Source organism: Orcinus orca, chromosome 12 (assembly GCF_937001465.1).
Source record: "Orcinus orca chromosome 12, mOrcOrc1.1, whole genome shotgun sequence".
In the NCBI taxonomy this organism is placed as follows: domain Eukaryota; kingdom Metazoa; phylum Chordata; class Mammalia; order Artiodactyla; family Delphinidae; genus Orcinus; species Orcinus orca.
Window position 1 is genome coordinate 41,374,372 of NC_064570.1, and position 13,744 is coordinate 41,388,115.

The 13,744-nt window shown below is 43.3% G+C and overlaps 1 protein-coding gene across 3 annotated transcripts in view; it reads left to right on the forward strand.

Annotated features, from left to right (window-relative positions):
* MCM9 (minichromosome maintenance 9 homologous recombination repair factor) overlaps nt 1–5,582 on the forward strand; it is an 82,804-nt gene extending 77,222 nt beyond the window's left edge. For all 3 annotated transcript variants that reach the window (XM_004264847.4, XM_033418590.2, XM_033418589.2), the window contains one exon: nt 1,946–5,582. In XM_004264847.4, the coding sequence (XP_004264895.2) occupies nt 1,946–3,419 (1,474 nt within the window). In that variant the 3' untranslated portion in view covers nt 3,420–5,582. The remainder of the gene's footprint in view (nt 1–1,945) is intronic.
* Nucleotides 5,583–13,744: the final 8,162 nt, after the last annotated feature.

The following is a 13,744-nucleotide window of genomic DNA, read 5'->3' on the forward strand; positions in this document are numbered from 1 at the left end:
TAAAGAGAAACGAAATTAAGTTATCTGTAGTGAGGTGGATGGACCTAGAGTCTGTCGTACAGAGTGAATTAAGTCAGAAAGAGAAAAACAAATACAGTATGCTAACACATATATATGGAATCTTAAAAAAAAAAAATGGTTATGAAGAACCTAGGGCCAGGACAGGAATAAAGACACAGACGTAGAGAATGGGCTTGAGGACACGGGGAAGGGGAAGGGTAAGCTGGGAAGAAGTGAGAGAGTGGCATGGACATACATACACTACCAAGTGTAAAATAGATAGCTAGTGGGAAGCAGCCGCATAGCACAGGGAGATCAGCTCGGTGCTTTGTGACCACCTAGAGGGGTGGGATAGGGAGGGTGGGAGGGAGATGCAAGAGGGAGGGGATATGGGGGTATATGTATATGTATAGCTGATTCACTTTGTTATAAAGCAGAAACTAACACCATTGTAAAGCAATTATACTCCAATAAAGATGTTTCAAAAACAAAAAGTGTGTAAAGATGTCTTAGGAGGTATAGTAAAATGCAGAATTTAAACAGTGGAGAAATTAATTTCACACATCAGAATCAGACTAAGATAGTAGGGCTAAATTATTCTACCCTTAAAATTCCCATAAATTTTTAAAGTTATGGAGCGTTAACAATTACGAGTATCCCTGACCTCAATTTGATACTGAAAGTATACTAGATAGTAGTAATTTTGAAAGCTATTTGGGTTTTTTTTTGTTTTGCCTTTGTCTGGCTGTGACTACAGTGAACCTAGGTTTTCCTGTATTGATATTCCCAACTCTACCAGTGACTATAGTCCAAAATAATTTTCGGGTATTTTTTTCCCCAATTGTAAGCAATAATGCACATTCTTCACAGAGTATTTTGAAAGTATCAATAATAAATTAATAATGAAAAAATCAGACATAATCTTATTTCCCAGAGAGAGCTATCATTATTAACATGTTAATGTATTTAAATATATTTAAGTTTAAAATCCATTTAATTTTAACATATTTTCTTCTGTTTCTTTTTCTATGATTACCCATGACCTTTAGAATAATTTACTCATCTGCTTTTTGGTGTAGTTTCTGTTTGGATTTAGTGCATGGAAGCAGTCATATTGCCCCTTATACTGAGGAGGCATTTCTAGGTTGTTAGGAGGGGCTTTCTAAGGGACATGCTTTTGAGAAGCTACAATCCCTGTTAGAAATTGGTCCTCTGGCATTATTCCAGTTTAAAACGAATATCACAAGATGAGCTCCGCCTTCTGGGCAGGTCAGTAGGTTTCAACTCTGTATCAGTCTAATGGAGAGTGGCTGCCCAGAACACATGCTGAAACGTGGCTGGGCTAGGCAGGGAAGAGGTCACAGCTGCCTGGAGGAGGTCTACCATGCAGGTGGCTGCCAGAGGGCCGGGGGCCACAGCGTGGAGGAGTCACAGTCTGTTTACTCCTGAGGAAGGTGATTTTTCAGATGCACGAAAATTCAGTACCTCAGTTAAGTCAAGAGATGTGAGGAGCTCGTAAACTATAGTCTTTCACTTTGGTTCAGATCTGAGGACTGGCTACCAAACAACTTGAGCCACTTCTCTTGGTCCATAATCAGCGACTCTGCACATAGCCACCAGTCTGTCTTGTAGGAGAACATTTAACACGAGAGAGAAGACTGAGCATTCTAAAATGAATGAAATGGACTTTCAGAGAGATCTGAAAATATGTACACAAACCTGCTACCTCATTTTCTTTATTTTACTACCGTTTTAGGTCAAATTAGAATGATTATCAGAACACTTGAATTCTGTCCTGATGAAAGTATAATTTCCTACTGCTGCTCTAAGGGACTGTATGTGGTATTAACCCGGAATTATATTGGACTTAAACCCTCAGATGGCATCTCAGAGAATAAAGAAATGAAAAGATTAAAGCAGTACACGTTTTCCTTATCTTCTACAGGTTACAGAATCAGAGTGTGTGTCAACGCCGGCCACGGGCAATGGAAGCAGAGACGACTTCAGGGTCCCTGAGAGATGTTCCAGGGGAAGAATCAAAGCTCAGCCCATCAGCTCAGCAGGAAGTGAACTGCAGCACACATCTGTCCTCTACCGGAGGCAGGCCTGGGGGAAGCCCACTTCTCAGTCCCCCATCCCATCTGGGGCCCGATAGACTGACAAGTAGAAGGCATTCAGCTGAGCACAAAAATAGCCAAGATGACAGTTTGGACCAGTTTGACTCCATAGCAACTCATCCGATGGAACCTAAAAACACCGTTCCTGTGTCTCCTAGACCCAAAACAAGTCGGGGGGAGATGGCTTTGAAAATCTCCAACAACAAATCTCAGGGTAAGGAAAAAAGGGAGCCAGGCCAAAGGAGCAAATTGGAAACTGGACCGCTTCCAACACCAGAAGAGACAGAAGCTCCATTGAGGCCAGACAGCCTTGAGGGTGAAAAGGCAAAAAAGGCAGCAGTGGTTTCTGAAGCAGCAGTATCTGCTGATGAGCCAGACCCAGTACTGACTCATCACGTCCCCAGGAAACTGCACAAGCTGCGCAAGGAGAGAGCCCAGGAGTGGTGCAGGAATCCCGCCAGGCCACCCTCGCAGCCCACAAGCTCTCCTCATCCTCGGCCCACTCCTGTACAGAGCCCAGAGAGAGTGCTTGGAACTCCCAAAAGAAAGAGACAGAAATCCCTTGCTCGGGTGCAAGAGCCGCACCTTGAAAGTGTTGAGAGTCCGGGTCCCCCTGTGGCCAAACTAGCAAAGTTTACTTTCAGAAAGAAGTCAAAACTGATCCACTCTCCTGAAGATTGCAGCCCTGTGTCTCCTGGCACAAGTGAAACAGCAGTTCAGAGTCCTGAAATTCCCCAACGTAGAGCAAGAGGAAAAGCAGCTCTGCCTGGGAAGGGTCCAGACAAGCTGGCCTCTACCTCAGAAGTCAGAAGCCCAGCTCAGCTGCAAGATAAGACAAAGGAGGTGTCACGGCAGCCACCGGACAGAGACGGCCCGAGAGAGAAGAGGGAATGTGGCCCTGCAAAGGGAGCTGTCCAGCCTGACTTAGAGCTTGGGAGCAACACTGGGCGTTTGCATCTTGCTTCTGAAAGAGACAGAAAGGAAGGGGTTTCGTGCCATAGTAAAAGTGGCAAGGTTCGTGCTTGCACGTTAGCGAGATTGGCAAACTTCTCCTTTGCTTCCCCCTCTGAATCCAAATCAGAATCCCCTCCTCCTCCTGAAAGTAAGAACCTGGGTGAGGGAGGCCCCAGCCCTCTTCTTGTGACCGCAGCTACAGTGCTTGGCAGGAAAAGGAAAACTTTTCAGCTGGGGGGATCCACCGAGAGACTGAGTCTTTCCAAAACATCTCTCTTCACTTTACCGGAACTAGATGATGAACCATTAGACTTTGATTGGGATGAAGAAATAAGAAAAAAGCCATAATCATGAAAAGCTTTCTGGTCAGGTTTCACCCTCATCCACTCAAGCCCACACCTTCAGGATATCAACATGGTGTTTATGGATATATAGAAGTATTGACCATATTGGGCGCCATTCTGAACACCAGCCCCCCCATCGGGTTTTATAAATTCAGGTTTATCTTCATGATTTGAAAAGCTGTATAATCAATGAAGGTCAGTGTGATACCAGTGCTTGAATCTAATTGAATCTAATTAATTAACAATTGTGCTTGATTTTGCAAACAGAGTACTTATATTCCCAAAGATGTTTCTGTTTGTTTTGTTTGGGTTTGGTTTTATTTTTTTAGGGGGTAGGTTTTCCTGCGATCCCTTCATTCACTCAGGAGCAAATGCCAGGAAGGTAACACTCACAACGCTGACAAGTCAGATGAACTCTTTTTCTGTTTGTTCGTTTTTTTCCTTTGTTGTTTTTTTTTTCACCCAAGATGTGCTGAGTGTGGTAAATATTTATTATGATTTGCCAAAATCATGTGATTTTTTAATAATTTTTTGTACTTATTCTCATGTGTCAGATTAAATATGACTGAAGCTTTTGTTTCTTTGAGAGGTCTTCTCACAGTTCCATGATAGTCATAGAGATCTGGCCACTGGTCAAATAGTAGCTTTCTTGGGGTCCCTTTGACCTTTTGCGTCTTCCTTTCTTTCTTGAGCCAACAGTTTGTGCTTCAGATTCTTTTTTATGTCTTGGGGACTTACCTTCAATACAATTTAAATCCTACAGTTGGACGAAGAGAGTGTCCAGTAGTCTCAGTCATATATCATGGCATCCATCCAAGTGGTTAACATGGAAACATGATTCCTACTAAGTTATGATTCATTTGTCTTTAAAACCAAGCAATAACTGTGTTTGGTAGGAAAAGACCACTCAAGCTTTGTCTTTCTTAAATGCTTTTAGAGTAACTTTTTCTTTTAGATTCTAGCAAGGCTTGTTAGGATTTCATAATTATAGACGTTCTCTTCTGAAGTTTGAACTTGGAAAATGATAATAGAATCTTTCATTGTCTGAGGGACTTTAGACATGAGGAATACTGAAAACTATATGTACTTTGTCTAATGATCACTTCATTAAATTCATACAGAAAAAAAATTAGGAACCTAATTTTTCTTGAGCGTTTAAACATTAATTCCAAAATTGACTAATTAAATTTTCTGAAAAATTTTAAACTATGAGTACAAATTTAGTATGGATGAGTCTTGAAATCCTCAAACACCTTAAGCAGCTGATGAACAACATACGTAAGCAGTGATTATAAGTTATTATTGCACATTCACATAAACCTATCCTAAAACATCAAGGCTATGGTTTAGGTAATTTCTTCATTATTTCTGTACTTTACTAACTTCCCAGTGTAGTATGATTCTTAATGTGATATAGTCCTAATTTTTAAGTATTAGTACTTCCCTGAGTTTTAGCATTCTTACGAGAACTAAAGGAAAAGCAAAGCATCTGGGTTGTTGACTGGTGACTCTTGGCCTGGATATGGTCTGATTGTGAAGACTAGGGTATTTCAAACTTGAGCCACAGTGTCGAGCTGACTTTTTTTATGGTAAACTTTTAAGTTCCTTTCTTATAAATTATTGTCTTTGAAACTTGGTATCTTTTGCAGTAGTGATGTATGAAGCTGGGCATGGCTGATAATTCCTAACCTATTGATTTGCTGTTAGGGTATTTTGATCTGTTCTGTTTTTTATCATTTAATATGGTTGTATTCTAGAGCTTTCATTTCAATCTTGATTGTAGAGCACTTAGTTTCATGTAGTTAACTTGTCTCTTCAGGACACTGAGTAATTCACATTTTAAAATACAGTGTTGAATTGTCTGTCTTCCTTAGTTACTGTATATGACCGTCTATGCCATCTTCTACCTGGTATTATCTCACCATATGTCCTATTATTTGTGCTAATAAATCCACCCTACTTTTTTTAGTACCTTCTTCTGCCAGGATCATTTGGTCAAGTTACAAGTTCCATGTGTTTATTCTTCAGTGCTTACCCAGAGAGCAATGACTATATATGTAAATATTATAAACAGACATAATTATTAGAAGAAATAAACTACTCAATATGACTGCTCCCCTACTTATTAAAAAAAATAAACTTCTGTCACAGCTTAGTTTCGTGTTATAACCACCTCTGTACTTGTTTTTGATGTGCAAATTCTTACAACTCAGTCAATGGGAAGTCCCTTTATGTTCACACCAATGTCCTTTTAAGACTCTGACTTTCCCAAAAGCACCCAAGCTATCGGAAAACAACAGCATGTTCCAGACTCATTTTATTTTTTTTCCCAACTCAAGTCATAGAATCCACTACCCCAAGGCACTTTATTCCTTTAGTGACAAACAGTATTAAAGGCCGAACACAGGGCTTTGGGGATGCATGGGGAAGTCAGTACTGCCACTACTGTGGGGTCCCTTAGTTTCAGAGCCGAAAATGTTTAATGTCCTGAGGTCACATTTTATCCTGCTGTGTCCTACTTTTTTATATACTGTGTGATTTCACAACCACTAAGACTTTCTCTTATATGGTATTTAATGTGTGTACCAAGGAAAAACACATGTCTCAGGGGAAATATATACAGTCTCAAAAATCATATTTTTAGTCAATAAAGGAAAGTATAAAAATAACCTTTAATTCTGAATCAACATGTCAGGATATAATTTTTTCAGGCCAGTGGACTCCTTGAAAACATTTTAATAATGTAAAATTATATAAACACAATAAAAGCTGTACCTAATTTTCTTTTCGAGAGGACCAAACCAGGATCTTAATTCTATCATAACTACATAAAAGAGTTGAGTTTTCTGACATTGTTAAAGATATACTTTTCAGTGTATATGTGGTATTCTAAAATTTATAATAGGGATTTTATTATTTTAATTTTTAGTGTTTCTTAGAAATACAGACAAAACAAGCATGTTATTCTGATATCTTTAACCCTTTGGCTTAACTCAGCCAAACTGTAAACTGTTTTTTGAAGGTATACCAAAACTATAATAATAGAGATCTATTCTTGATTGACAGGTTTTAATTCTTGCAAACCTACGTATTCTTTATGTGTGTATTGTATTTGATTTCTATGCCTTCCCCTAGTGCTAAATCTGCCTAGCTGGTGGAATTACTGGAAGAACAGTTCTAGAGAAAATCTTAGGTCAGCCACAAGGAAGATCCCTAGAGCTCACTTTCAGCCAATCCACAACACTTGGGTGTTCAGAACCTACCTACCCTGATGAATGTCTAAGTCTAGGGACTACCTGGGACCATCTTTCAGATGCAGCTTATCAGACACCCTAGTTCCAAATCTGACAAGCTCAAAATGTGGAAGGCGAGGCCAGTGTGTATTCCTCAGTGTTCAGAATAACATTTTCCATGTCTGCTTTCCATATTGTTAACATTCAGGAAAGGTAAAAGAAGGCTCCTGGCTCACATTAGTACTCTCTCCAGTAGAGGTTTTGCTGTCTATGACCCATCTTGCAAGTGGCGAAGCAGCCCTCCACCCCAGGTATATGGGGGAGCATTAACCACACTCATTCCCTTCACTGCCACTCAGAGGACACACACAGGAAACTGTGGTAACTCTTCTGTTGTTCTTATATCAGCTCCACCGTCTTCCCTCTTAAAGACTTAAAAATGCATCTGAAGGTAATACTTGTAAACATGAACTTGACAGAAATGTTAACTTAAACTCAAGTAAACTGTTCCTGTGTCTACGTAAATACTCTGATGCAAGATATAGAACAACAAGGGAAATAGGATATGCACGCTGGGCCTGATCTCACTAAGGAGTAGGGTGTAAGTTATTTATCTTGTGAGTGTAAATGGTTTTTAGGCCGCTCTTCTTTAGGTTTCGTTGGAACCTTAAGCCTTGGCTGAATCGAACCACCAGAAAGCAAGTATTTGCATCGGGCACACTTCGATGTGGGGACAAAGTTGGTTTAATTTAGGGCTTCCGTAATAAACCAGTGTTGAAAGACTGCTTAATATTTCAGATCTAACTTTTTCAGTGCCTACTGATACATCAAGGAGACTGGTAGCACAGCAAAATTGGGAATCGGGGGAATTGGGTTCCAGGGCTGAATGATCACTGAGCAGCAGTTATCTTACTTGATTTGGTGTGGCTGACTCCTGTCCCCTCCCTGGAATCCTTTGTCACTTGGCCTCCAGGACATCACATGCCTGTGGTTTTCTTTACTAACCTCTTCTGGTCTCAGCTTTTCTTCTCCTTACCTAGTTTCTCCTTCTCTCCCAGACCTTTAATGTTCTCATTGAGTCTTAGGACTCCCCAAACCTATTGGTCAGCTGATGATTCCTTTCCTGAACTCCAGACTCCTCTATCCAACTCCTAGTCAATATACCTCCACCTCAACATATTTCAAATAATACTCCTGATCTTGTCCCCATCAAATGTGTTCATTTCCCAGATTTATCCATCTTGGGAAATTAGAGACTCCATCCTTCCAATTGCTTAGGCCAAAAACTTGAGTCATCCTTGACCATTTACTTTCTCTTGTACCTCACACCCCATCTGTTAGCAAATCCTGTGCAATCTCTATTGAAAATATATCTAGGGACTTCCCTGGTGGCGCAGTGGTTAACAGGGGACACGGGTTCGAGCTCTGGTCCGGGAACATCTCACATGCCGTGGAGCACCTAAGCCCATGCATCACAACTACTGAGCCTGCGCTCTAGAGCCCACAAGCCACAACTCCTGAGCCTGTGTGCAACAACTGCTGAAGCCCTCACACCTAGAGCCGGTGCTCCACAACAAGAGAAGCCACCACAATGAGAAGCCCGCGCACCGCAAGGAAGAGCAGCCCCCGCTCACTGCAACTAGAGAAAGCCCACGTGCGGCAACAAAGACCCAACGCAGCCAAAAATAAATAAATAATAATTATTTTTTTTTAATGGTCCACATCAAAAAAAAATCTTTAAAAAGAAAAAAATATATATATCCAGAATCTGTACACTTCTCACCACATTTGCTGCCCTCACACCAGTCCAAGCCACTATACTCTCTCACTGTGCTTCCCTACAGGCTATTCTCAGCACAGTAATCAGAGTGAACCTGTCAGGTAATACTACTTCTTACTTCAAACCGTCCAGCAGCTCTCATCTCATCCTGGGTAAAAGCCAAAGTCCATATAATATTGATCTCTAAGGCCCTGCACATCTGGCCACGTGCTACCTTTTTGACATCAAACACTAACCATGCTGGTTCCTATAATTCTCCAGACATGAAGCAGCCCCAGGGCTTTTTCACTTGCTCTTCTGTCTGTGGAGGGCTTTTTCTCTGAAGGTAATCACTCCTCACTTCCTTCAGGATTTTGCTCAAATGTCACTTCAATGAAGACTACCTACCTTCAAAATTGCAAAACGTTCTTCCCCTTCCTTAATTTTTCTGTAGCATTCTTATGCTCTGACATACTATAACATTTACTCATTTAGTTTATTGTCTGTCACAGGTGCTAACCAAGGGTGAGGGAAATCTAGAATGGATGGTAGAGGAGAGAGACCCTGAGTATCAGTTGCTGCCTCCAGATCAGCTGCTGTGGGCAGGGGGTGGGGGGCTGAGGGGTAGGCGCGCGGCCGGGGCTTATACCACATCTGGCACAACAGCTGCCGTTGGCGCTACAGGTTAATGGAGCTTGGGGTACTCTGCTGACGTTTTCCCCGATCTAATTCTTGTAGAGGCCAGACTGATGAATTAAATGGAAATCGATGGGGATCACCACTCTGCTTCCTTTAGGTCTTTAAGGGTGGCGCTACTCTCTGCTCTTTGCCTTGGGATGTGTGTACTTTGCAGCCTTGCTCAGAGGGGGAGTAGAGGGGGAGCTTCAGAGGCTCCCACTTGTCCTTTCCCACGTTCATTCACAGGCTAAGGAACCAGTGTGGATATGTGAGTGTTCTGGCGACTTCCCAGTATTATCTATGTCAGCCTACTCTGAAGTAGACCTGGGTCCATCTATTACCTGGCCCACACACACATTTTTTCTACCGGGGGAACGTGTTTGTATCATACTGGGTATCATTTTTCAACTCAGACCTTGTGTCCAGTGGTTCTCAAAGTATTAAGTATTGGGCTATTTCCTTTCCCCAGGGTATAGTTACCCAGGTAAATACCTGCCAGTCCCTTTGTAGAAGGACTGGGGTAATCAGTGTCATATAGTCTTGCCAAGGTGTTGCAGGGTACTTCTACCTAAGGACCTGACCTTTGCTTCAGTCAATGGGCTCCAAGTCCAAAACTTAATCCAGGTCCAGAAGCTGGTCAGAGAATTCTGACTTTATTGGCACAGCTGCCCTCAGCCTCTTCCAGAACCTTTCTCTTGACCAGTGCATCTGGAGTGCCTGGAGGCCGTGTTAAACTACAGATTGCTGGTCCCCACCCCCCAGAGTTTCTAACTGAGGAGGTCTGGGCTGGGGCCTGAGAATTGGTTTCTGACAATTTTCCAGGCAATGCTGATGCTACTGGTCAGAGACTACACTTTGAAAACACTGTGTATAGTTTGATCTCGGGACTCATCTCCGGGCTCCAGCCATTTCCACAGCTCTGTGTGAGTGTCTCCCTGCTGTTCTGACCCTGCTCCTCAGTGGGGCGTTTACTCCCACCTTGCTTCTGACAGTTAAGCATTGTCATCTGGCCTCTAGGGTTCTGGATCTTCTTTCTCCACGTGGATCAATCATCGGATGTAGGCTGCCCCTGGGGAGAGGGCCTGTCCTTGGGCTAGGGCTCTGCGCTGAGGGTAATCTCCGGGGGCGGGGACTCAGCTGTGAGCTGTCATTGCGGTACGCGGGCCTCTCACTGTTGTGGCCTCTCCCGCTGCGGAGCTCAGGCTCCGGACGCGCAGGCTCAGCGGCCATGGCTCACGGGCCCAGCCGCTCCGCGGCACGTGGGATCTTCCCGGACCGGGGCACGAACCTGTGTCCCCTGCATCGGCAGGCAGACTGTCAACCACTGCGCCACCAGGGAAGCCCTGATGCAATACTTTTAAAAGTCAAAGCACAAAAAAAAAAAAAAAATCCACGAGGAGCAAAATATCAAATTTTTAAATAATGGCGGGATCAACGTTACTGATCTGTCTTTTTGCCACAGCATGCATGGCACCGTCTGTCTACCCTCATTAGAGTGTAAGCTCCTTGAGGGCAGGGGTTTCTGTTTGTTTTACTCACTGATGGACCAATTCTTAGAAGAGTTCCTGGCACATAGTTGTTGCTCGATAAATATTTGTTGAATGAGACATTTAAGACATTTGAGGGAAGAATGACCATTTGTCTACACTTCCCCATTTCTCTCTCTTCTTTTCCCAGTGTTTCTCGGTTAGTGTTGACTAGACACAAGAGGCTGCTTCTCCTTGGAGCCAGGAGACTCGAAGGGAGCTTTGTGCCATGTAGGGAAAGCACCTGACAAAAATAGGACGTATCTTATTAAGGTCAGTTTTGAGATGTGTGTGTTTGAAAGCCTTTTCTTCATTGATTTCATCATCGGATTTAAGGGATAGATGTAGTGCATGTCATCGTGCTAACTAACCACAGCTAATCTGTTGTCAGGCTTGGATAATTATGAGAAACAGAACTGCTCCTAAAAAGTTGCCCTGCCCCCAAGAATAGAGGGATTTAGGATTCCAGGACCAAAAGCAGAAGAGCAAATCTTGATGCCAAGTGGAGAGTGTAAAGGTCAGCAGGCTGCTCTCCTTCCCTGCTTTTTATCTCCTTGAGACTTACGATTATCCGCACTAAGGTTGGTGTTAGCACGTGGAGGGAACACCCTCCAGGTGTGGCTGAGATGAGAGCGTTTTTGCACGTGATGCTGGAAGAGGATGTGATCAGAGCTGCTGGGCGCTGACGCTAGTGAGTCCCCTCCTTACTGGAGGGCCTGTTGTCACCACACCCTGCCCTCTTAGCACCCACGACCAACTCTAAGTTCTTTTTTAGTCAGTGAAGGGAACTTGGTAGTCTCTGGGTCAGATGAGAATCTCAGGGGGTTAAAGGCAACTCCCACTCACTATAGAAAAATGAGATTGTTTGTGTCCTTCTAAGGCTGGAGTACAGAAGAAATCCCAAGCACCAGATCTCCAGTGTCATTTCCAAACAAGCCAAAACAGACAAACAGAAACAAGCCTGCCAAATACAAATTTAGACCTGAGAAGTTTCAGAAGCAGATGAACTGAGTCTGGTTGTTCACTCCTCTCTGGAGCAAGAGCCATATGTGCAGATGCCAGGGTGGTGATGGCGTCCTGCCTCATGACATGTGTGGACCGCTCTTCTCCCAGGCACAGAGGGATCTGAGAGTGGACGATTGTGACGATATGGGAAGGTGAAGGAGCTGACTGGTATTGAACACCTGCTATGTGCTAGGCATCCTATTAGACACTTCATGTATGTGTGTGAGTCCATATGTATGAGATACAGATAGATGGTTAGATGATAGATATTTAGTTCTCGCAGCAATTCTGTAAGAAAGGTATCATTAACCCTGTTTACAGATGGAAACATGATCAGAGGGACTGTGTTAATTTTTCAAGGTCACACAGCTAACAAATGGCTTCTGGAGGAGGCACTGTTTGATTTCAAAACCAGTGCCCCGTCAGCTATATCATGACAGCTCCCAAAGGAAATGTGACTATGTCAGGGCAAGGCCAAAGTCATAAGGGCGTTGGCTCATCTCCCATTTAGTCATCATGTGCTTTCAGAAGGAAACGTGTGGGCAGCCCTCTCCTAGGGTCACTAAGCCAGGGCAACAGTGCTGGGCTGAGCACAGGTCCCTTTCCTCTACAAGCAGACTTGGGCAGCTGCTCCATATCCGAAGCAGGGGACTCCTCCACACCTCAGCCCTGGTTCAGCACCTAAGAAGATGCAGTAACACTCCAGGGCAGTTGTACTCCGCCACGCCAGGAGGGCCATCACCCGTGCTGGGCTCTGGGCACCGTCCACGTAGAACACACTGAGAAGGCTGCCGTGGAGGACGGCGAGGTGTGGCCCAACCAAAGGGCCCTTTTTATTTTCCATCAAATGTGTGCAAATACTTTTTTCCTGGAGGACTTTTCCTCATTAAAAAGCTTTCAGGCATGGGACCCTAGATAACCCTCCAGAAGGGGTTTTTGTCTGTCCGTTTCCTGTGCTTACTTGCTTGAACAAACGTGGCTCTGACAAGCCAAGTCCCCCTGAAAGGGAATGTAGGCCAGCCTGTTCTGCTCACACCGCTAGGGGGCATGAAGGATCTCTGGTAGGGGAACTGAAAAGGCTGGAACGCCTAAACTCACCAGCAGAAGCTGAAGACCTGCCTGCATTCAACTCTCATCATGAAAACACTTCTTCCGCAATCAGCCTCCTCGGGCACTTCCAGCAGCAGACACACAGGCCACCTGAGGGGTGGACCAGAGCAGGTGGGAGCACCTCAGCGGGCACCCCATTCGGTCGTTGTGGGACAGGTTCCATCTTCTGAAGACTTTGATAATGTGTGCCTGAAGAGCCGGCAGCAGCAGGGTTTTGAAACCCTCTGAGACATGAGGTCAGAGTCCGTTTCATAGAAGCTGTACTCTGAAAGAATATACATTCCATCACGCGATTCCTTTGGGAGATGGGGACAGAGAGTCAGACTCCAATCCACAAGGCCCTCAGATAGATTTTTGTTAATCAGAAGCTTTAAAAAAGTGCCCAGAATCTCCCACAAGCAATAGCCTGCATTATTTTTTTGTCATTGAGGTATAATTGACATATTACATAGGGTAAGTTTAAGGTGTACAACAGTTGTTTTGGTACATTTATATAGTGTGTGATTACTGCTGTGGAGCTAGCCAGTACCTCCATCATATCACATAATTATCATTTCTTTTTTGTGGTGAGAACAATTAAGATCTAATCTCTTAGCAACTTTCAAGAATCTAATGCAGTATTATTAACTGTAATCACCGTGCTGTGCATTAGATTTCCAGAACTTATTTGCCTTATAACTGTAAGTTTGTAGCCTTTGACCAACATCTCCCCATTTCTTCCACTCCCCAGCCCCTAGTAACTACCTTTCTACTCTTTGTTTTTATGAGTTCAGCTATTTTAGATTCCACATATAAGTGATATCATTACAATATTTGTCTTTCTTGGTCTGGCTTATTTCATTTAGTATAATGCCCTCGAGGTTTATCCATGTTGTTGCAAAGGGCAGGATGTCCTTTCTCATGGATGAATAATATTCCATTGTTTATGTGTACATCTTCTTTATTCCTCTATTGATAAACTCTTCAGTGGTTTCCATATCTTAGCTACTGTGAATAATGCTGCATCAGACATGGTGGT